Source organism: Osmerus mordax, chromosome 22, assembly GCF_038355195.1.
Source record: "Osmerus mordax isolate fOsmMor3 chromosome 22, fOsmMor3.pri, whole genome shotgun sequence".
In the NCBI taxonomy this organism is placed as follows: domain Eukaryota; kingdom Metazoa; phylum Chordata; class Actinopteri; order Osmeriformes; family Osmeridae; genus Osmerus; species Osmerus mordax.
Window position 1 is genome coordinate 3,177,555 of NC_090071.1, and position 22,993 is coordinate 3,200,547.

General features: G+C 51.1%; 1 protein-coding gene across 1 annotated transcript in view; it reads right to left on the reverse strand.

The window, feature by feature from the left end:
- Nucleotides 1-22,993, reverse strand: part of diaph3 (diaphanous-related formin 3) — a 124,731-nt gene that overhangs the window by 64,880 nt on the left and 36,858 nt on the right. The window contains 6 exon segments of the mRNA XM_067260952.1: nucleotides 2,014-2,119; nucleotides 2,569-2,642; nucleotides 2,644-2,706; nucleotides 4,004-4,073; nucleotides 4,175-4,249; nucleotides 22,469-22,599. Coding sequence (XP_067117053.1) covers nucleotides 2,014-2,119; nucleotides 2,569-2,642; nucleotides 2,644-2,706; nucleotides 4,004-4,073; nucleotides 4,175-4,249; nucleotides 22,469-22,599 — 519 coding nt within the window.

Sequence of the window (22,993 nt, forward strand, 5' to 3'; positions counted from 1 at the left end):
TGTTAGGGGCCTGAACTCTCACAGACACACACACGGCAGACAAGCATACTGATACACATATCCTTCCACAACTAAAGTGCACATAAGATATTTATTCCAGGTTTAATGTGTACCAGTGTGTGTGTGTGTGTGTGCGCAGACTTATTTATGTATGTATGCTTAGACATGCATTTTCATTTGTTTTTACTAGTGTTTATATACATGTGTACAAATATATGTACCTACAGTGTATGTAGATGTGTATGTATATACGTGTCTGTGTGTGCGTGTGTGTGTGTGTGTGTGTGTGTGTGTGTGTGTGTGTGAGTATGTGTGTGTGTGTGTGTGTGTGTGTGTGTGTGTGAGTATGTGTGTGTGTGTGTGTGTGAGTATGTGTGTGTGTGTGTGTGTGAGTATGTACACAGGAGTCAGGTGGCTGAGCGGTGAGGGAGTCGGGCTAGTAATCCGAAGGTTGCCAGTTCGATTCCCGGTCATGCCAACTGACGTTGTGTCCTTGGGCAAGGCACTTCACCCTACTTGCCTCGGGGGAATGTCCCTGTACTTACTGTAAGTCGCTCTGGATAAGAGCGTCTGCTAAATGACTAAATGTAAATGTACATAATATGTACAATTTTGAGCGAGGAACAGGGGTAACATTTAAGATGCAAATGTTACCCTTCTGTTCTTCACTCGAAATTCTCCTTCTCAACTGTTTTAAAAGGAAAGAAAAAGGTGCAGTGGTCTCAATTTTTCCCAGAGATGTACATACCTGTGTGTGTGTGCGCGCGCGCGCGTGAGACCAATGGTACCAGCAGTGGAGAATCTAAGTCTAACGTCCTGCGCTACCAATTAAACACTGACAATGTGCTTTGATCAAGTATTAAGAGCCCTCTGCAGCTCCACTCTCCTCCAGCCCACAACACCAGCCATCCTGCCGTCCAGGAGATCGGGAGCTTCTGTTTTATCAGAGGCCACACACACACACAAGTACACACACCTCACCACACACACAGACACACGTGCTGATACACATGCGCGCGCGCACACACACACACACACACAGACTCTACAAGTCCAAAATTACCACAAAACGTTGCAGTGATTCTTGTCAGAACCCAGTAATTGGAGCTGGATTATTATTGGCAGGAAGTATTCAGGGGCTAGTCCTGTCCTGCTAGTATACTAGTCTGTATAAACCTATACATATGACATATGTATAGGTTTGTATATGCAATAGTATTGCATGTTGTGATATGTGATAGTATTGCATATTGTGATGTGACAGTATTGTAAGTCATGTATGTGAGTGTTGTATGTTGTGATATGTGATGGTTTATTGGATGTAGCAGCTAGACTTCACATTAGGAGCGTGTATGTGCAGACCTGTCACGTTAAGGTGACGTGGTGGAAAATACACCGAAGCTAACATGCTAAAGCTCAAATGAGCCAGCTGTTAACTGTGGGCTGGAAGGATGTGAGAGTCATGTCTGTTTATTTGCTTATGCCGTTTTATTTTATTTATTTATTATTCTCTCAGGAACATTAACATTGCGAATTAAAAGTTTAAATTAGTTTCTGAGTTGTAGAGACATTTTGACAAATTATTTTGCAGCATTCAGTATACCGCAGTGCCTTGCACTCTCGTTTGGTGAGTGAGCGTGTGTGTGTGTATTAGTGTCGAGGGTCAGAGTAATATACAGAAGCAGAAATTGACTGCAGGTACTGTCGACTAAAAACAAGCATCCTGATTATGCAGGGGTCAGAGTCTTTCATTTAAACTAAAGTGTTCTGTGGAGGACCAGCCATGGAAGTATGACTGAGTAGAAAAACTCTGAACCAATTCAGAGGCAATCATTTTTTTTACACATTTCACCCTGTGTGTGCGTACGTGTGTGTGTGTGTGCTCGCGCATGTGTGTGTGTATGGACGGAGGCTGTGTGTGTGACCGTGTGTGTGACCATGTGTGTGACCATGTGTGTGTGTGTGTGTGTGTGTGCAGGTCCGTCAGTGTTGGGCACTGTCAGTGGTACTTACTTGTAATTGAAGGGAGCGTTGGCGGAGGCCCTGGACCACGGGGCTGAACCTCTCCATGGCTCCCTGTTCCCCTGCTGTGCCCATGGCTTCAAGCACCTTCTCCAGACTACACAGAGAGGAAGGAGGTACATACAACACAATCATCCTCTGGATCAGCCTGTGCTTGCATGTCCCCCCCCCCAACCCCCTCTCTCTTTCTCTCCCCCCTCTCTTATTCTCTCTCCATCTCATTGCCTCCCTCTCCCTTTTCTCTACACCTCTCTCACTCTTTGGGGTTGAAGGGGTGGAGACATAGGGAGTGGGACAGAACCTGAGCCGTAAAGGGATAGCACATTAAGAGCCAAGCAGATCAAGCAGTCAAACGCAATTTTTTGTTGTTGTTTTAAACAATCAAAACGTTTGAGTGCGGGGGCCAGTTCCATGAACTCTGAAAAGAAGGGACCTGCTTTTCCTGCCAACCGAAAGGAACAAAAAAAACAAAAAAATAGAGAAATGAATAAAAAAGAAAGAAAACAAGAAAGAAAGCTCCGGAACAAAGTGGCGTTCCAGACGTACGTGTTCTCCTCGCCCACGATGCAGATGGCCGACAGCAGCTTCACCACGTCTGTCATCATGGCGGGCTTGGCCGGGGTCGATGGCTCGAGCCAGCAGCGTCAGACTCTTCTCCTCACCCAGGATACGGTCCAGGCCATACTGGAACACACACACACACACGTTACCCATACACCCTATGGGGTGACGCTACACTAAGACTACATTACCCATACACCCCCTGGGGTGAGGTTACACCAAAACTAGGAACCAGAGTTTGTTTCTACTGGACTATGGACTGACTCTTCATCCACTCCGATCATTACAACGTCAATCCCAACAGGTCTGAGAATGGACTGAGAATGCCCACTGTTATGTTGTAGACTGCAGAAACTGCAGACCAAGAATAATGAATGTACAGTGTTCCGTAAACAAGCGAACAGCATAGCCGGAGGCCCTGAATACCTAAGTGTGTAGACCGATACATTTACGGCTTTTTCTGTGTTATCTTAAAAGTTATGAATAATAACCAGCAACTCAACAAGCAGCTTAATAACCCAAACAGCATAACATATTATAAGACTGAAGTCTGCCGTGACAGAGTCTGAAAGGTCAGGCCTAAGCAGGGTATATGAGGGGAGGAGGAGGAGGAATATGCATGCTCTCCGCTGCTCGGCGCTGGCAGAGAGGGGCGTTAGGAGGAGAGAGAGGCCCAAGGACGAGTGCTGATGGTGGGGTGTCCTCATCCAGCACTCCACCCTTAACGAGGGGGGCGTGTCTCGGAGCGCCGCGCAGAAAATGAGTCTGGTGGCTCCACACCGAATGTGTGTGTGTGTGTGTGTGGGACTGTCCTGTATGGTGATTGGTGAACATGCGTGTGATTCTCTTCTGCTGGATGTAAAGCAGCCTGTGACAGTCCTCCTCAAGGGGACCTTCCACCTGAACATCCATCAATCATCCACCACCATGAATCAATCAGCAACGAGCGACAGAGATGTGGAGGAACGAAGTACAAATGCTTCGATATTGTACTTAAATAGCAAGGCAGAAGGCAACAAGATTTGTTTCCAAAAACGGAAAAAAAAATCTTGTTGCCTTCTGTATCTAAGCATTTGTACTTTGTTCCTCCCATCTCTGGTCGTTTCTGATTGATTCATGGTGGTGGAGGATTTTCCAAAACTGAAAAGAAATCTTGTTGCCTTCTGCCTTTCGAAAGGTTGAAAAAAGAATTCTGAAAAACGGTTTCTTTTTTCTTCATTTTTTTTTAATTACGTGAAACGTATTTGTGTCATGTTGTGTGTGGGGAAAGAAAAGTTTAGAAAGGTTGAAAAAATATTTTCTTAGACACTGTCCCTCGACATACTGAGTCAGTGACCTTGAACAGGTACAACAGAGGAATCCACATACTAGTCGGTTTAGATTGTAGTCGGTTTGTGTTAGAAGGATTGAGACATGTTACCTTGTTGTTCATGAAGGCTTTGAGGCACTGAATGATTTTGTGCTGGCTCCGCTTGTCCACCTTGTCCTGGCTGGGGAGATCGGAGGGGGGGGGGGTTACATGGAGAACATAAAGAACACAACACACATACACACACTGAACAAAAACCTCACTACACACACACACACTTACTGTTTCTTGAGCAGCAGTTTCTCCAGAGTGTCCAACAGCAGGCCCAGCCCCTCATGACCAAAGCTCTGCACCCAGCTGAAAACACAACAACAACAGCATCATCACCAGCCACAACACAACAGCATCATCACAACACAACAGCATCATCACAACACAACAGCATCATCACAACACAACAGCATCATCACCAGCCACAACACAACAACAACAGCATCATCACCAGCCACAACACAACAGCATCATCACAACACAACAGCATCATCACAACACAACAGCATCATCACAACACAACAGCATCATCACAACACAACAGCATCATCACCAGCCACAACACAACAACAACAGCATCATCACCAGCCACAACACAACAGCATCATCACAACACAACAGCATCATCACAACACAACAGCATCATCACAACACAACAGCATCATCACAACACAACAGCATCATCACCAGCCACAACACAACAGCATCATCACAACACAACAGCATCATCACAACACAACAGCATCATCACAACACAACAGCATCATCACAACACAACAGCATCATCACCAGCCACAACACAACACAACAGCATCATCACAACACAACAGCATCATCACCAGCCACAACACAACACAACAGCATCATCACCAGCCACAACACAACACAACAGCATCATCACAACACAACAGCATCATCACCAGCCACAACACAACACAACAGCATCATCACAACACAACAGCATCATCACAACACAACACAACACCACAACAGCACAAGCCTGTAGCATGTCTGTAGGCGTTCAGAAATCAGCAAAGGTCCACATGATGCTGGAGGTAAACACTGCTATGAAGCAGGACACACACACACACACACACACACAAACAGGAGAATGATTTATCTGACTGATCTGTCGTCATGGCAATCTGTCGCACCCCCTGAAGGGCCATTCAATTACCCATGACGGATTCTGTCGAAGACACACAAAAACCCACTCACACACACTTTATAATATTACTTGTAAAAGTTGCCATTGCGCCTTATGACTCACACGTACGTGTGTGTGTGTGTGACACAGGAGCAGAATCTAACCACCCATCATCCAATAACTGCTCTTTCCGCTGTCTCGGTAAAGTGCATCGGGCTGTCTTCACCGCCGTGTCAATCACCGTGGCGACGCGCTGCGCCGGGCCAATCTAACAGTCCACTCTGTGTGTCCCGCAGCCCGACGACACGCTGAAAGCCTTTAGAGGCAATTTGCAGCCGAGGGGGAGTCAAGCGGGGGGGCGTCCCCACTCTGGGTCAGGAGAGCTGCCGCTCAGGGGGGGAGCTGGGGGACATGTCACCCTGTTGGTGGGGGGGGGGGGGTTGGTTGGTTTGGTTGGCCCCCCATCGACGCCCACGGACGGAGGCGCTGCTGAACGGAGGGGGCGGAGCTTAGACGGCGCAGGACACAGCGGAGCCCCAGAGCGGCGGCCCCTCTCCACCCTGCGAGGGCGAGCGAGGAGCAGGAGTACAGCTGTACGCCAGGCCCAGCCCAGAGGAGGAGGCTGCCATATTGGATTCCTATAAAACTAATATTTGTTTGAAGCAGATGACATTTTCGCCATCGTATCCTCCTCCCCTGTGGGACTTGATATCTGATCTTCCTGGGGGGGGGGGTTCAGGGTTCAAGGCACACGTGACGGCTGTGTGTGTCTTAGTTGGGGTCTGGGGAGCGGGAGGTGATTAAAGCTGCAGTGAGCAGAGCTGGGACCCAGGCTGGATGGATCCATCCACCTGCCAAGCAGCCGATTGGAGGAGTTATCCGTTGGAGGGCCTTCCGAGAGGGGGGGCAGCCCGCCCAGAGAGGTGGAGGGATTGACCCCGCCCAGAGCTCAGCGGGACGGGGAAGTTACCGCCGTCAGCTGGGTTTGGCGAGGGTCCGAGTAAGTGGTGGTGATATGACTGTAGGGAGAAAAGCTCATCTGCTTTCAAATCCTCGTCTTGTTTTATCTTGTGCTTTCCACTCCAGAGTCCACTGAAACCTCTCCTCTCCAGGCTGGGTCCCGGGAGAGCGGGGCGATCAAGGATGACCGTGCTTGGAGCAGATCGTACCGCAGTCTTACGTGATGGTAATGCAGACGGAGAGAACGCTTCCTGTCTGTCCGGAGCCGAGGCTTCATTAAGCAGCCCGGCGCCCCGTGATCCTGCTGCTGATTGGCTGAAGCCTCCGTCAGAGGGGAGGCAGAGAGCCCCCTGTGGAGACAGCTCTGCTGTTGTGATAGGAGTCCATACGGGAGACGGGACGTGGCAAAGGAGGGAGAGATAGAGCGAGCGAGGGAGCGAGGAAATAAGAGAGAGAAAGAGAGAGTGCCGCCAAGAAAGGGAGTGCGAGAGCAAAGAGGGAAAGAGAGAGTGGGAGAGAGTGGGAGAGAGTGGGAGAGATCGAGAATAAGGCAGAGACACTGCCGAGCTCCAGACACACAGAAGGAGGGGAAGTGAGAGAGATTGAGATAGAGGTCAGGAGAGAGTGTGTGGGTGTGAACGAAAGAGAGAGAGACACAGAGAGAGAGACATAGATAGAGAGAAGGGGGGGAGTCAGGTGGCTGAGCGGTGAGGGAATTGGGATAGTAATCCGAAGGTTGCCAGTTCGATTGCCGGTCATGCCAACTGACGTTGTGTCCTTGGGCAAGGCACTTCACCCTACTTGCCTCGGGGGAATGTCCCTGTACTTACTGTAAGTCGCTCTGGATAAGAGCGTCTGCTAAATGACTAAATGTAAATGTAGAGAAAGGGAGAGAGAGAGATAAAGAGAGAGACAGACAGACAGAGAGAGAGCGAGAGGGGGGGGGAGGAGAGCGTAGCTGAGCATGTCTGCCCTATTAGGATTCAGCGTTCGTGCACTTCTAATCAACAACCCGCATGCCTCCCAGCATCAAATAATTAAATCCTAGCATGTATGTCAGTGGGAATTCTCAAGGTGAAGGAAGAGAATGGGAGGGGCTGCAACCTGCATGGAATATATCTGAGATATATGTGTGTGTGTGTGTGTGTGTGTGTGTGTGGGGGGCTGGAGGGGCGGACATGTGTCCAACCAGTTCATTCGTTTGTTGATTCATTTGTCACGCCGTTGAGGAATAATAACAAGCACATCGTCTGTGTTAGCTGATACAGAGGGCTGGGCGGGGCTGGGGGGGGGGGGGGGGGGGGGGTGGGGGCTGGGGGCATGTTTAACTCAGGAAAACAGGTTGTGCGTTTAACGTGCCGGGAGTGAATCGTCAGAAAAGCACACAGATGACAGCATCGACGTTTCATTAAAACAGGAACGCAACCCGCTGCCTCGACATTACGCAGCTCAGATCTGCTTCCTCTTGACCCTGAACCGCCGCGTGGCGACCGCATGGCGACCGTGCAGGACCCTAATTGTCCAATCAGAAGTGGAGGAGAAGCCAACACTTAAGCTGGAACGAGGGACGTGTGATATGTGATGAAAAGTAGATCAATATTTCCGGGGGTTTCTTTCTTCCTCCAGAGGCGAGGTGTAGACACGGCTCTTGCTTAGCCACCTTTCCACCTGGCGGTAAGCCCTCTGAACGCAGCCGGAATACCCATCCTTCCATCCCTCCCTCCATCCATCAACCTCTTCCCAGCGCCGTCCCAGAACGAGGGCGAGGAGAGCAGAAACAATAAGCAGCTTAAAGCTGACTGCTGGTCGGTCGTGAGAGCCGAAACGTGGAGAACCTTCCGGGGGTTTCTGCACATAAAGCTGAACCCCAACTCAACCCACTGCCAACTGTTCGATCAAATCCAGCGTTGTGATGAAAATAGTACAAGCAAAACGCTGGCTGTGTGAAACCAGCCGATGTGGGTGTCAGAGAGGAAAACCAGGCGGGAGGCAGAGGGCAGAGGGAGGCAGGAGGCACAGGGGAGGCAGGAGGTACAGGGAGGCAGGAGGCACAGGGGAGGCAGGAGGCAGAGGGAGGCAGGAGGCACAGGGGAGGCAGGAGGTACAGGGAGGCAGGAGACACAGGGAGGCTGGAGGTACAGGGAGGCTGGAGGCAGAGGGAGGCAGGAGGTACAGGGAGGCAGGAGGCACAGGGGAGGCAGGAGGCAGAGGGAGGCAGGAGGCACAGGGGAGGCAGGAGGCACAGGGGAGGCAGGAGGTACAGGGGAGGTAGGAGGTACAGGGAGGCAGGAGGCACAGGGAGGCAGGAGGCAGAGGGAGGCAGGAGGCAGAGGGAGGCAGGAGGCACAGGGGAGGCAGGAGGTACAGGGAGGCAGGAGACACAGGGAGGCTGGAGGTACAGGGAGGCTGGAGGCAGAGGGAGGCAGGAGGTACAGGGAGGCAGGAGGCACAGGGAGGCTGGAGGCAGAGGGAGGCAGGAGGCACAGGGAGGCAGGAGGTACAGGGAGGCAGGAGGCACAGGGAGGCTGGAGGCAGAGGGAGGCAGGAGGCACAGGGAGGCAGCTGTCCGCCGTCTGTTAGCTCTGCTCGACGGACGGAACGCATCAGAGTCAAATTAACATTCCACACAGACGCCACACACCTTAATCTCCACTCCGCTCTCTATGAAATTTACTATTCATGCACCTGACATAGGAGGAGGATAGATGGGGAGTGGAGCGAGTGTGCGCGTGTTTGAGTGAGTGTGTGTGTGTGTGCATACGAGAGTGTGTGTGGATATGATGAGTGTGTGTGTGTGTGTGTGTGTGACCAGCTGCGTCGGGGCGAGGAAAAGGTGCGGCGCTGACAGAGAAGAGTGTCGTGGCCCAGGCTGACGGAGACCAGGGGGAGCAGCCACGGAGCACGGCTGAGGAATGAGGCTCCGGCGTCGGAGAGAAAATTCAATTTAGCCCCCGCCTGGCGGAGGGGGGCAAGGCCGGGGCCGGGGCCAGTATTGAGTGGGCCAGGGCCCGTGTCCTGACAAGAGCTTCATTGAAATGCATAGCTCAGCGGTGGCACCGCGACGGCGGTTCATCACCACAGGTGAGGTGGATAGCAGGGAAGATAATCTTCTGATCCACACAGGGATTATCGCTCAGGAGCCCAGAGGGTCTCCTAGGGACCCATGACAACACCCAGTAAGACGCCACGCTGGAAACACGGAGCTGGGAGGGAGGGAGAGGTAGAGAGAGAGAGAGGGAGAGAGGGAGGATAGCCACAAGCACACACAGCGCCATGTGACCCTATACAAATCGCCACATCCATCTCAGCCCTCCACTATGGAGGCTGACCTGGAGACCACGGCTCTGCAGCATAATGGGCCGCTCTGATAGACAGCCCAGCACCACTCGCTCCCTCCCTCCCTCAATGTGCCTCTCGCTCTCTCTCTCTCTGATTTTTTTAGGCTCGAATTTGAGCAACTGGAATTTTATTTTACATTGAAATATATTAATATGAGAATTTGGCCTTGTTTAAATTTCAATATTAAGTATTCAATGCAAAGTATTCAAAAATTTGAAACATTATGTCACTGATTTGCTTCAATACACACACTGCCTCACACACACACCCACACACACACACACTGCCTCACACACACACACACACTGCCTCACACACAAACACTTACACACACCCACACACTGCCTCACACACTGCCGGAACAGGTAAAACATTTGTCTATCTGAAGAGGGAGGAGGAGAGGAGGATGAAGAGGAGCATGAAGAGAGGAGGAGGAAGAAGAGGAGGAGGTTGAAGAGGAGGAGGAAGAGGATGAAGAGGAGGAGGAAGAGGAGGAAGAAGAGGAAGAAGAGGAGGAAGAGGAGGAAGAGGAGGAAGAGGAGGAAAAAGAGGAGGAGGATGAAGAGGAGGAAGAAGAGGAAGAGGAGGAAAAAGAGGAGGATGAAGAGGATCCATAAACTAACTCTCAGTATGGTCCAGTATTCTGTAACAGTACAAACCCTAACCCAGCTCTTTCACAACAGAATGACAGTGAAATCTATCCTCACTTCTAACTCTCACAATGACAGTGTCAGTAAAAAAATTTAGATAACTGAATGTGTAACTGAATTATAACGTCCTTAAACCGTTCTCTGAGTCTGACAGTATACAGAGTATAGCTGCACAGCCTGCAGTGAGTCTGACAGTATACAGAGTATAGCTGCACAGCCTGCAGTGAGTCTGACAGCGTGTCCTTCAGTGCTGGGGTACTTCACTGGCAGCAGAGACAACAGCACTTGTGAAACGGACGCTACCGTTCCCGACGCCCGCCCATTCGAGACCGGAAGCATTTGACGGGCATCTCCATGGTAACGCCCGGCAGGAGCTGCTCCCATTGGAGACGAGAGGGTTGTTAATATAATAACGTGTATAATAGAGGTTCTCCTTGTTCTGGAGAGCAGTGTCGTCAGGGAAACGAGCCCTTTGAACCCAGCCTGGTCTGAGCACGACAACCCTGAGCTGTCATGAGCAGGGTACAGCTCCTCCCTCACTCCTCCCCCTGCCTACCCCCATCCCTCCCTCCCTCCCTCCCTGCCCCCCACAAAACGAGGCGAGGTCGTCTCCCTCCTTCCCCCCTCCTCCCCTCCCCCCCCCCCCCCCCCCCCCCCCCCGGGCCGTCTGGTGAATAAAAACAAGTCGCCCACTGAGGGCTGCACTGGTGACGAATCAGCTTTACAGTCATGTGTTCTCTGGAGGGAAGTGGGGCAGATATCAGTCATATGTAGTGGAGGGACTAATGCTTGTACAGTCACCCACTTCTTTTCAAGAGTCAATGTGGGAGTGATGGCCGCCCTTTCTCAGAGAGAGTGAAAGCGAGGGAAGGAGAGAGGGAGAGAGAGGCAGAATAAGAGGCACGGAGAAGAAAAGAGGCAGAGAGAAAGGGGGATAGAACATAAAAAAATAGGGAAAACAAATTCATCACCCGATTCCCTAGGAAACAAAAACAGTCATAAATCACAGAGAAAAATGAGCCGCCTTATCTGGCTAACTTCACGGCTACGGTAGCTTGACTTCCCCAGGGCCTTGGAGGGATCTCTGTCTGGAAGGCTGCCAGGCGCTAGGCTACGCTACGCTACGCTAGGGGTACCTATGGACCCAGAAATAAAACATTGACTCTGAGAGGAGAGGTTAGCCACGCGAGGCTAGCTAAGCTAACTGACAACCCCAAGGGGCTCTCCAGAGAGGAAGCTGTCACCAGAGAGGAAGCTGTCACCAGAGAGGAAGCCTGCCCTCCTAGACGACCGTCTGCACCAAATATAGACGGTGGTTTCATGTCCCTATTTCTCCTTTTTCTCATTCGCTCCTTCCTGCCGTTCTGGAAGTTATTGCTCGTTTAAAAGTGCGGATTGCCGTGGTGAGACGGCATTGCCGTGGTTACACTGCTCTCGGCTGTTAGTGTGGCGGTGGCACTCTGGAGACAGCTGGACTGTGGTCTCAGCTCAGAGTCGCTGGCTAGTTACAATGGCATGCATGCACGCACACACGCATGCACGCACACACGCATGCACGCACACAGGGGGCGCTGACATGCGAAGATGAGCAGAGCAGCACCATGCCCAGGTGTGGCAGCAACGCAAAAAGAAAACAGTTTCTCCACAAACGTCCTTAGGAAGAGATTATCCAATTACGCACAGGCTTTCTATCTGGAAAGCATTCTTGGGAAACTATTCCATCCCTTAGTCTCCTCTCCTCCCCCCTCCTCCGTCCCTCCCTCCCTCCGTCCCTCCCTCCCTCCCCTGTCCTTGATTTCACTGTAAAGGAGGGCATTAATCTAAATGGCCCATATTTGTTTCACTTTGAGGGCAGCAGTTTTCTAGTCCTCCTGATCCAACACAGTCAGAAGGGTTACCTCTACCCAAGCTGCACTAGCATCCTCAAGCACCAATCACATTTACATTTAGTCATTTAGCAGACGCTCTTATCCAGAGCGACTTACAGTAAGTACAGGGACATTCCCCCGAGGAAAGTAGGGTGAAGTGCCTTGCCCAAGCACACAACGTCAGTTGGCACGACCAGGAATCGAACGGGCAACCTTCGGATTACCAGCCCGATTCCCTCACCGCTCAGCCACCTGACTCCCTACACAGTCAAATGGGTTAATTTGTCAGCAAGCATGTCTAACCTATCTCTCAAAGCTGTGGGACTCAAATCACCCACCCTCCCTCCCTCCCCCCCTCCAGCTGTCAGTTTGTCTCTGTTTGATGTCTCCCTCCATTTCTCCCTCTCTCCCTGTCCATCTCTGTATCTCCCTCAGTCCACGCTGCCTTTGATGTGGATTGACATGGCAGAAATCTTAAGATGTATACAGATAGCGTGTTTGGAGGTGTACAGAGAAGTGTGTGTGTGTATGAGCGTGTGTGTGTGTGTGTGTGAGAGTGAGTGAGTGAGTGCATGAGTGAGCGCGGACATAAACAGCAGCTCCTTTTAAACCCAGCAGGCGGTGACAGTATGAAGGCAAAGCAAATCAATGTCTGCCTGTCCTCGCTCCACACATCAAGATGGCTGGCTCTCCCCCTGAGAAAGCTCAGGGCTGAAGACGGGACCTGGAGAGAGAGATCTGAACGCCGGCTGCCTCCACAGAAGCAGAGTCCTGCTGAGGTGATCCAGTCAGCTGTCGGGCCTCTGAACGACAGACCTTTATCTGGGAGGGACCGCAGCTTTTCCTTACAGGCAACAGGAATCTATTACCTTTACATGTTATTCAGTTAGCAGACACTTCTATAGGAACCCAGACGTACAAGTAGAAAGTGCATCGCCAGGTCAAGGATCGGAAGTGAACAGTTCTAACATGATTTCGCTAGTCAGAGCCAAGGCACGCTCAGTGTGGGTACCAAGCACAAAGGACCTCCAGAAGGGTTTCGTTCTAAGACTCGTGATTGGATGGGGGATGCAGCTGCGTGGTGGTTGAGTTCACTTCCACAACAGGGGAGTGAAAGAGCATGTCACTTTAGCATTTAATTGCGGAAGTCCCGACATGCCTTCTCCCTCTCAACTCCACTCCTTTCCACACAGGCAAGTCAGCACACTTTCTATCTGCAAAACTAAAGTGTTTGGAAGAACAAGCTTGGCCATGCTTAATGGAGAGCCAGTACCAGGCTGTGCTGGAGTGGATGAAATCCTTCCTCTGAAAGCTGAGAGGCAGCGAGGGGTTGCTGGGAGCAGGGAAATGACCAGGAAATGCTGCTGACATTTGAAATGTGCTGAAAGGTACCGTAGGTGGAGACAGTCACAGTAAGTGAGTCTGATTGACGATCTCTCTCTGCCCATGCAAGTGTGTGTGTGTGTGTGTGTGTGTGGTCCTGGGCAGAGTCTTCAGAGGCTGAGCCGTGGCGTGCCTCCGAGCTGACAGGAAGGTAAACGTGGCCACGCGCAGACAGAGCTGAGCGGCTCGGAGGCCCGTCGGTCTGAGAGGATGTGAAGAGCGGACCCCCCCCCTCTCCCCGCTAACAGCTGCGCTGCTGGCGGGCCCACGTCACCTAGGTTACCTCTGAGTGGGGACGACAGGAGCACAGGAAGTCTTACGGGCGGACGGGACCTGGTTAGTTTGACAACTTCCTGTGGGGAGGGCCGGAAGGGAGGGGGGCTGGAGAATGAGTTGCCGCTCATTAGTGTAGAACCTCCTCAAGGAACAGAGGAACCGACTGAAAATAAAAGTACACACATAGAACGCAGGGGTTCCAGTTCCGCAAGACGCTCTTTGGAACCCTCAAATGGTTGTTTCGGTAAAAAAACAATCAAAGATGTATTCATGTGGGTGGAAACACCCCTGTGTGTAAACGTGTCCTGTGTGGAAGACAGCACAACTTGTGTGGAGAGTCATGTGACCTACTGTGATTGACAGCTAATCAAAGCACTGCTGAAAAGGAGTTAATTTGCCTCAATCAATTGTACAGGTAACAGAGGCTGATTAGTCTGGCCAATTAGCTGGCCCACCACAGGCCAGGGTAGAGCTACCTCAGCTTCACGCTGCTCAGAGACCACAGGAGGAGGAGGAGGAGGAGGAGGAAGGAGATAGAGGAAGAGGAGGAGGAAGAGGAGGAGAAGGAAGAGAAGGAGGAAGAGTAAGAGAAGGAGGAAGAGTAAGAGAAGGAGGAACAGGAAAGAAGGAGGAAGGAGGAGGAGGAAGAGAAGGAGGAAGAGAAGGAGGAAGAGGAAGAGGAAGAGGAGAAAGAGAAGGAGGAAGAGAAGGAGGAAGAGGAGAAAGAGAAGTAGGAAGAGGAGGAAGAAGAGGAGCTGGAGGAGGAGGTGCAGGCAGACCAGCACACAGACAAGGCTAGCTTCCCCTTAATGAGCTGAAACTTCAGCTGGGAACCGGAGCGAGCCAAAATCGATGCGCCTGTCTATAAACAGCGCCTGTTTGTCAATACCGCTCCGATAGCGAGCTGGGTGAGACTGCTGCTGCCACTGGTTTTGTTTGGGTCTGACCAAGGAGAGTTCTGACATGCTTAAAGGTTAGGAATGCCACACCAGGCCCTGCCCTAGCGACTGCCCTAACGACTGCCCTAGCGACTGACCCAACAACATTCAGCTGCTTACAAAGCTGCCACATTTCAAACAAGATTATTTATTTTCATAATGCTTGATTCTCTCCCCCTCCCTCCCTCCCTCTCCCCCTCCGTGTTTGTTTCTCCCCCCCCTCTCCCTCCCTGTTCTCTCTCAGCCTGTGTGTGATCCATTAACAAGCCTATCAGTCTAATTACAGGGCTGTAGTCCATGAGCTGGCAGGACACTCCCAGCAATCTACCCTGATACCAATGGCAGCATGCCGCTACAGAAGGAGAGTGTGTGCGTGTGCGTGTGTAGGATTTGTGAGCCCACGCCGCAGGACTTTTCCACCACAAAGAACACTAGCCTAAAACAACAGCCATTGTGCAACTCAATTACATATCAAAGATAAAATATGAGGCCAACTACTGACTATAAAAAGCTGGGAGCTCTCTCTAGCAGACAGACAGGCAGGCCTTCCACCCATTACCCTCCATTATGGACAAGACTCTCAGCATTATCTAGCTAAATGAGATGAATGAGCCTCGCTGTAGCTATGGCATGAATTAAACCATTAGCTGAGCAAGACGTAGGTAGAACGAGCGAAAGAGAGAGAGCGAGAGAGAGAGCAAGAGAGAGAGAGAGCAAGAGAGACGGCGCGTGTGTGTATTCTCTGATCAGCGATGAGGCAGAGGCATCGTTCCACCCCTTGGCCTCCAAACGAAGCAGATCCGAGGCGTGAGAGGAAAGAGGGAGGAGGAGGAAGAGGCAGCAGAGGCGGCTAGTGTAGCGCTAGGTAGCTAACTGACAAAATAACAAATCTGAGGGTTTAAACCTGAAGGTCAGTTTTAATATAATATCAAAAACCAATTTCCACCTGTTTGTCAGATCCATTTATCACGTTCATTTAATACAATTACGTCTCTCCACCCCCACAACCCTGCCTAGCCAGGTGCTATAGCACTGTAGACTGGAGCAGGGATGGGACGGGGGGGGTCAGGTCACAGGGGGTTGGATGGGAGCTTCTCAGCTTGACGGGGGCGAGGAATTACTTTCACGAGGCTACGCCTTGGAGACGAGAAGGCCGGCGATAGCATAAAAGCTGGTCTGCATAACCCAGGTACACGGGGAGGGAGGGAGGGAGGGAGGGAGGGAGGGAGGGAGGGAGGGAGGGAGGGAGGGAGGGAGGGAGGGAGGGAGGGAGGGAGGGAGGGAGGGAGGGAGGGAGGGAGGGAGGGAGGGAGGGAGGGAGGGAGGGAGGGAGGGAGGGAGGGAGGGAGGGAGGGAGGGAGGGAGGGAGGGAGGGAGGACCAGAAGTCTGGCTGAGAACACAAAAGAACAAACGCCGTTTGACAAAACCTCTACACATATCTCTTTTGAGAGACAGACAGACAGAGAGAGAGAGATATATGAGAGGGATAAATACATATGAATGTATGTGAAAATAAATGGATACATTGGAAATATTATCAGTAGAGATGCAGGGAATGTAACCATTATTTAATGAAGCCACGCGTTTACTAATAATCCATATGGGTGCAAGGTCACATTTCAATCCGGTGAAAAGGCATTCGTCCTGTATGTTGTTGGCAAATAACACACGGCTGTGAGAGCAGACCGTTTTGACATAGCGACTACCCCGTTGTCTAAAATATGAAATCATTCGATATGATATAAAAGAATGATGAGCCTGTCTGCCCACCTAGACGCTTCCCTGCCAGCCTGTCACTCGGCCAACATGGGCTATCTGGAGCTTGTCTGGTGCCTGCCTGGAGCTTGTCTGCTGTGTGTGTGTCAGGAAGTTCCCATGGGACGTGAAGGCTGGTTGAGACCCAGGAAGAGTGAAAACAAGAGTCTTATCCAGAGGCGGTCCAGGCTCTGGGCTAGGCTGGGGAGGGCTGTCAGGGCAGCAGTGTGGAGCCTGGGTTTGATGGGCTGTGAAGGTCAAGGCTCTCCCTCCCCCGCCCTCCTCCTGTCTGGACAGGACAGGCTGCTCTCCCTTGGGTCCTCTTGCTCCCAGCATGTGTGGGCACAGACACCCGCCACCCCCCCTCCCTTCTTGTACTAGGACAGACCAAGCCAACACACACACACACACACAGTGCACAGTCCACAGCCTCAGTGACCAAGACCCAGACTGACATCCTCCTCTCTGACACACAGGCCTGTCGCCATCCTTAAGGGACCACCTCCGCACACACACACACACACACACCACAGACTTAGGGAAAATATGTTCCTGTTCTTGTGAAAATGTTGTTACCCCACTTATGTTCAAACCAAACTAAAACCCATACACGGAACACAGGCACGGAACACAGGCACGGAACACAGGCACGGAACACAGGCACGGAACACAGGCACGGAACACAGGGAGGCGGAGTCAGAAAGAGGATGGAAGGGAGGGGAGGGGAGAAAGAAAAAGGAAGACAAATTATCATTCTCTTCAGAAATCTCTGCAGTCGTAGATTTTTCCCTTCCAAGGCGATCCCAGGAGGGCGCCGGGGGAGACGTGGCTACTGTTTTTATTGGCCCCCTGGGAAATTACAGGCTTTACATTCCATCTAGGGCTTTCACCAGGACAGAGCACAGCTCCACAGAATCCTGACAAGGGATAAGAGACAGACGGAGAAGAGAGTGTAAGTGTGTGTGTGTCTATATGGTGACTCATATCCCCGGTCTGAAGGCTCTTAAGGCATAGGCGCACACACACTGGGTCAGGACCTAGTGCACACTCATAAAAGACTCATACCAGGGACAGTCAATAGGGCTGGGTTATTGTAGCAGGCCATATTGATTTAGTAATATCACAGATGATATAGCAGCCTGGCCTTGTACTGTCCATGCATGTCTGAGGTGCAGAAGAAGAGGAACCGCGTGGAAAATCTCCTTACGAACACTGCCACACACACACACACACACACACACACCATCTGACACACTGTGGGGACATTGATCATGCATGAGGACAGCGACTGGAACTCAAACCACTCAATGGAACTCAATCCCAAGCCCCCCTTTGTAATCAGCAGAAAGAAAGAAGGAAGTCTTTGTTTACAAGAAGGAGCTCAGTCCGCTTTCCTTTGTACACCAGCCGGAACGTCTCTGACCAGCGCAGGAGGAGGAGAGGAGGAACAGGGTCCCAGAGCTGAGACGTTGGTGTTAACACCTGTCAGAACACCCCTGGAGGCAGGTTGGAAACCTCAGAACACCTGACGGAAAGGTGTTTTGGAGTGAGTAATACCAGGAGCAGAGCTGCCATGGCTGTGTTCAAGCTGCTTAGCACAGATTTAAGAGTGATTTGTACTCAGACGGTCATCATTTCTATTCTGGGAATCTGGATGGGAAGATGACAGTCTAATTTAAAACTGCAGAACTGAGGTTAAGATGACCTCATTTACCTGTCAGGTGTAGTGGTCATGAAGCTGAAAACTCTCCAAATGTCTCAGACTTGTGGAAAAACTACAAAAAAGACACTTCACAATGTCTCAAGGAGATCTTTCACTCAAAGACCATTTCACTTCCCCTGTATAGAGTGGGAATGAACTACCAAACTGGGATAACGAGCGAGAGACGGAGCGAGAGAGAGAGACAGAGAGCGAGAGAGCGAGCAAGTGAGAGAGCGAGAGAAAGGGGCAGGGAGGCGGGGGTGCAAATAGGAGAAAAAGAGGTGGAAAAAAAAGCGAGAAGGGGAGAGAGAAAAGAGACGAGAGAGAGAGCACAAAAGGAAAAGAAGAAAATAAATGTCAGATGTAAAGGCGCAGCAACCGACACTTCATGGAACCGTCCAATCAGACACAACAGCACAGGCAACCAATCGAACGCAGGAGGTGGGCATGGGGTGGGAGGTCATGATATAGGCATCATATTCAATGGCTTACCTCACACATGCACAAATAGATTAAATGACATAATCAAATACTGGACAATATGTCCAATAACATGATGCAAGCTCCCTGTCATCTACAAGCAGGAGGAGGAGGAGCAAGCCTGAGTGATGATGCTGAGACTGGCTCCATACAGGCTGCTGACAACACATTCACATCCAGCTAATCCCCTCAGAGGGAGGGAGACAGAGACAGAGAGAGAGAGACAGAGACAGAGAGAGAGAGACAGAGAGAGAGACAGACAGAGAGAGAGACAGACAGAGAGAGACAGAGACAGAGACAGAGATAGAGAGAGGGGGGGGAGTCAGAAAGACCTAGGTAACACAGCAGGTTGTCCACAGCCCTGCCCCACCTGCCTGCGCGTGTGTGCGCGCGCGTGTGTGTGCGCGTGTGCGCACGTGTGTGTGTGTGTGCTTATACATCCCAGGAAAACAGTCCATCTCCAGACAGTCTTTATCCCATCATGGCTTCTGTCTGGAACTGGAAGGCTCATTGATCAAACAATCATCCCTTAAGTATCTGGACTGTTGATCTGACATTGACAAGCCCATTAGGGACGTGGTCATCTCCAAACATCGGATGTTTTAGATCCAAGAGTTAAAGATGGAGGCTAAACTGCAGCCATGTTGGGAGGAAACAGCTTTTTCCAATTTCAAGGTTTTGATTTAATAACAAAACCATGATTCATCAAACCAGTCCTCAGATCTGTTTTTAAGCTGCATTTCCCAGAACCTTCGACTTCTGGATCCGAATCACAGGGCGACAGTCTGACGGTTCAGTCGATACCGACTGACAACTCCACGCTCTGAGAAAAGAATGCTGACAAATTTTCAAAGTTCCCCTCTTGTCAGAGCGCGTGGTGCTAACAAGGCAATTCCATACAGCAGAAAAGGCAGAGCAGAGACCCATTAAGAGAACCATTCTTGGCATCTGAACTTAGACTCAACAAGCGTAGGACAGAATGGATATAACAAGCCCAATAGGCTAACTAACAATGCCAGCTCGTTAGAACACGTACAGTATACAAGGTTTAAATTGTTTAGCCTCCAGCCAGATTTCCATATATCCGATAAGGCCCAGTACTGAATCTCTCAGGGCCTCTTTCGTTTTTTTGGGGTGGATTTCTTTCCGATAAAAAACAACATATTTCACCAGCCTACACCTGAGAGACTGTTGTTAAAGTACAGCAAGTGCTCCAAGATAGAATTCAACAGGGGCAGACCTGTGGCGAGCCCACGGTTGATATAAGGCGCCGTTGTGGTTGTGGAGGTAAACACCCAAAAAAAAAAAAGCTCTCAAGGTAAACACACGCTGTGAAACCAAGCAATAAAAACGAGCCCTAAAAAAGGGTTATGCCACCCGCTAGACTTCCTGCTATGTTCCTCCTCTGCATCCCTCCCTTCCATACCACCTCCTCTACTCCCTCTCAGAGTTTGAACAAAATCACACAGGTAAACTCAGAGTGCAGGCCAGGCTGCAGTAAGACAGTTCCTGTGTTAGAGGAGCGTATCGTACCGCACCATCCTAGAAAAGTCTGACCATAGTATTTACAAACCAGGAGAGTTCAACTGCTAACAGCCAGAATTAGATCAAAACAAAATCATGTGTCACTGCTATACAGGTGTGTCAGACAGGTGTGTGTCTTGTGTAAATGGCAGACTGGAGTGTGTCAGGTGTGTGGGTGTGTGTGTGTGTGTGTGTGTGTGTGTGTGCGAGTGAAGTGTGCGTGTGTGCCTGGTCTCCAGTCTGGTAAGGAGGCGTCCGTGGTTGTCTGCTTCTCTCTGTGTGGCTCAGATCCTCCTACCTGCCTGCATGCAGGTGCTTAACGAGGCCTCATAACAGTGATAATGTTCTCCGGCAGAAACGCACGTCCACACTCCATCTCCGGTAATGGACTCCCGGTAGCACGCTGAATAGGATATTGATCCCAGCCTCCCTCGCACGACCCCAGAATGGAACCGCGATGAAATCATGGGACAGAGCAGGGAAGGGTGTGCTGTACCCTGTCACACACCATGTTGGTGTGTGTGTGTGTGTGTGTGTGGGGGGGGGGGGGTGATGGTGGAAAAGCTGCTAAAATGGAGTGGATCTCTGAGCTGGGATCGTTGTGATAGTAAAGTGTGTCGTGTTAAAGGAACAACGGATGATGTCAGATCATCTCGTATCAATGACAGAGCTGCCTACCCTGTTTAAGGATGGACATGGGTGGAAGTCGGTCTGCCGGTCTGCCGGTCTGTCTGTCTGCCTTCCGCCCAATATCTCCGCACCCTTCCCATCCTCCCCCCCCCCCCCCCCCCTCTACACGCGCTAATCGAATTCATGACAACTTAAGAATTACGCCAATAAAGACTGCAGATGGAGAGCAAACTGTTTACTATTCCCCTGCACTCCCCATCTCTCCACATCTCCACATCTCTTTCTCTCTATCTCTAAATCCTATTTAGCCAACAGCCTGGATACATTTAAAACAACGAGTGGCACAGGTCTTTACATCCCCGTTAACTGAATGGAACACGCTTATGAGCACGGACACTGGTGGAGAACTAAGTGATCAAATAGGATTTTTGGCAACAACAATGAGGAGCGACCTTGGAAGACAGCAGCAGATAATAATGTCTGAAATGAACAATGACCAACATGTTGATGCAGCGCTCGTGCTCGCACTCAGGCTCCTTGACACAAACGAGATGTAACAACCAGCCCCGGGATGTGAGACTTTAGTTACTTCATCACTTCATCATCACTTCTTCTCCCCCACACACCCCAATTATTGTGTGGAATGAAAATACTTTGAGTTTATTGGTCCCCCATCATTCATCTCATGATTGGAGCTCTTTGTTATTAATCCTCATCCATTCCTACTGCTCATTACAGGGGAATATTGAGAGATACTGAGGCAAGATTACAGAGAATTTAATCCATAGGAAGAGTGTAAGATAGCACATGACTAGGAGGGAGGGAGGGAGGGAGGGAGGGAGGGAGGGAGGGAGGGAGGGAGGGAGGGAGGGAGGGAGGGAGGGAGGGAGGGAGGGAGGGAGGGAGGGAGGGAGGGAGGGAGGGAGGGAGGGAGGGAGGGAGGGAGGGAGGGAGGGAGGGAGGGAGGGAGGGAGGGAGGGAGGGAGGGAGGGAGGGAGGGAGGGAGGGAGACTAAAATGGCAGGAAGGAAGGAAGGAAGGAAGGAAGGAAGGAAGACTAAAATTGGCAGTTAAGGAGGTAGGAAGGAAAGACAAAGAACTAAGCGAAGCGTCTTTCATAATGGCTGCCCTTTTAATGAAAGCTACTCATCTGTTTCATGGTCTTTTCACTGTTGCCTGCAGCTCTCTGTCTCCCCTCCCTCTCCTCCCCCTCCCTCTCTCTGTGTGAGCGATTAAAAAGACACAAAATATTAAATGAAGGTCGCTGCAACAGCGCAAAAGGTGGTAGGGGAGCGCTGAGGAGGGCATTTGGAATCATCTAGAACGTATTTACCGTACGCGCAGTGGCGTTTGGGATGTTGTGCGGGGAGAGGGCGAGTCTTCTCATCCTGATGCACACACTGTACGTGTGTGTGTGTGTGTGTGTGTGTGTGTGTGTGTGTGTGTGTGTGCGGGTATGTGGGTGGGTGTGTGTGTGTGTGTGTGTTGAGTGGTTGTGTGTAGACCTGTGTGTGTAGGCGTGTGTTGGGTTGTGTGTGGTGTGTGTAGGCGTGTTGGGTTGTGTGTGGTGTGTGTAGGTGTGTGTTGGGTTGTGTGTGGTGTGTGTAGGCGTGTTGGGTTGTGTGTGGTGTGTGTAGGTGTGTGTTGGGTTGTGTGTGGTGTGTGTAGGCGTGTTGGGTTGTGTGTGGTGTGTGTAGGCGTGTTGGGTTGTGTGTGGTGTGTGTAGGCGTGTTGGGTTGTGTGTGGTGTGTGTAGGCGTGTTGGGTTGTGTGTGGTGTGTGTAGGTGTGTGTTGGGTTGTGTGTGGTGTGTGTAGGCGTGTTGGGTTGTGTGTGGTGTGTGTAGGCGTGTTGGGTTGTGTGTGGTGTGCTTACCTGACGGGGTTGCTGGTGAGGGAGACACGCAGGGAGTCCAGACAGGCGAAGAGGCGCTCGTCCGTGGCTCCAGACTTCAGCTCTCCCAGAAACTCCTGAGGAGAGACCTGGTTCCTGCTCCTCAAGCTGCCCTGCGGAGAGAACACAGGGAGGGAGAACCAGAAAGGGTGGGGTAGGGAGAGACAGAACCAGAGAGAGTAGGGGAGAGGAGAGACAGACAGAACCAGAGAGAGTGGGGGAGAGGAGAGACAGAACCAGAGAGAGTGGGGGAGAGGAGAGGGAAAACCAGAGAGGGTGGGGGAGGGAGAGACAGAACCAGAGAGAGTAGGGGAGAGGAGAGACAGAACCAGAGAGAGTAGGGGAGAGGAGAGACAGAACCAGAGAGAGTAGGGGAGAGGAGAGAGAGACAGAACCAGAGAGTGGGGGAGAGGAGAGGGAGAGAGAACCAGAGAGAGGGGGGGGAGAGGGAAATCCAGAGAGTGGGGGAGAGGAGAGGGAAATCCAGAGAGAGTGGGGGAGAGGAGA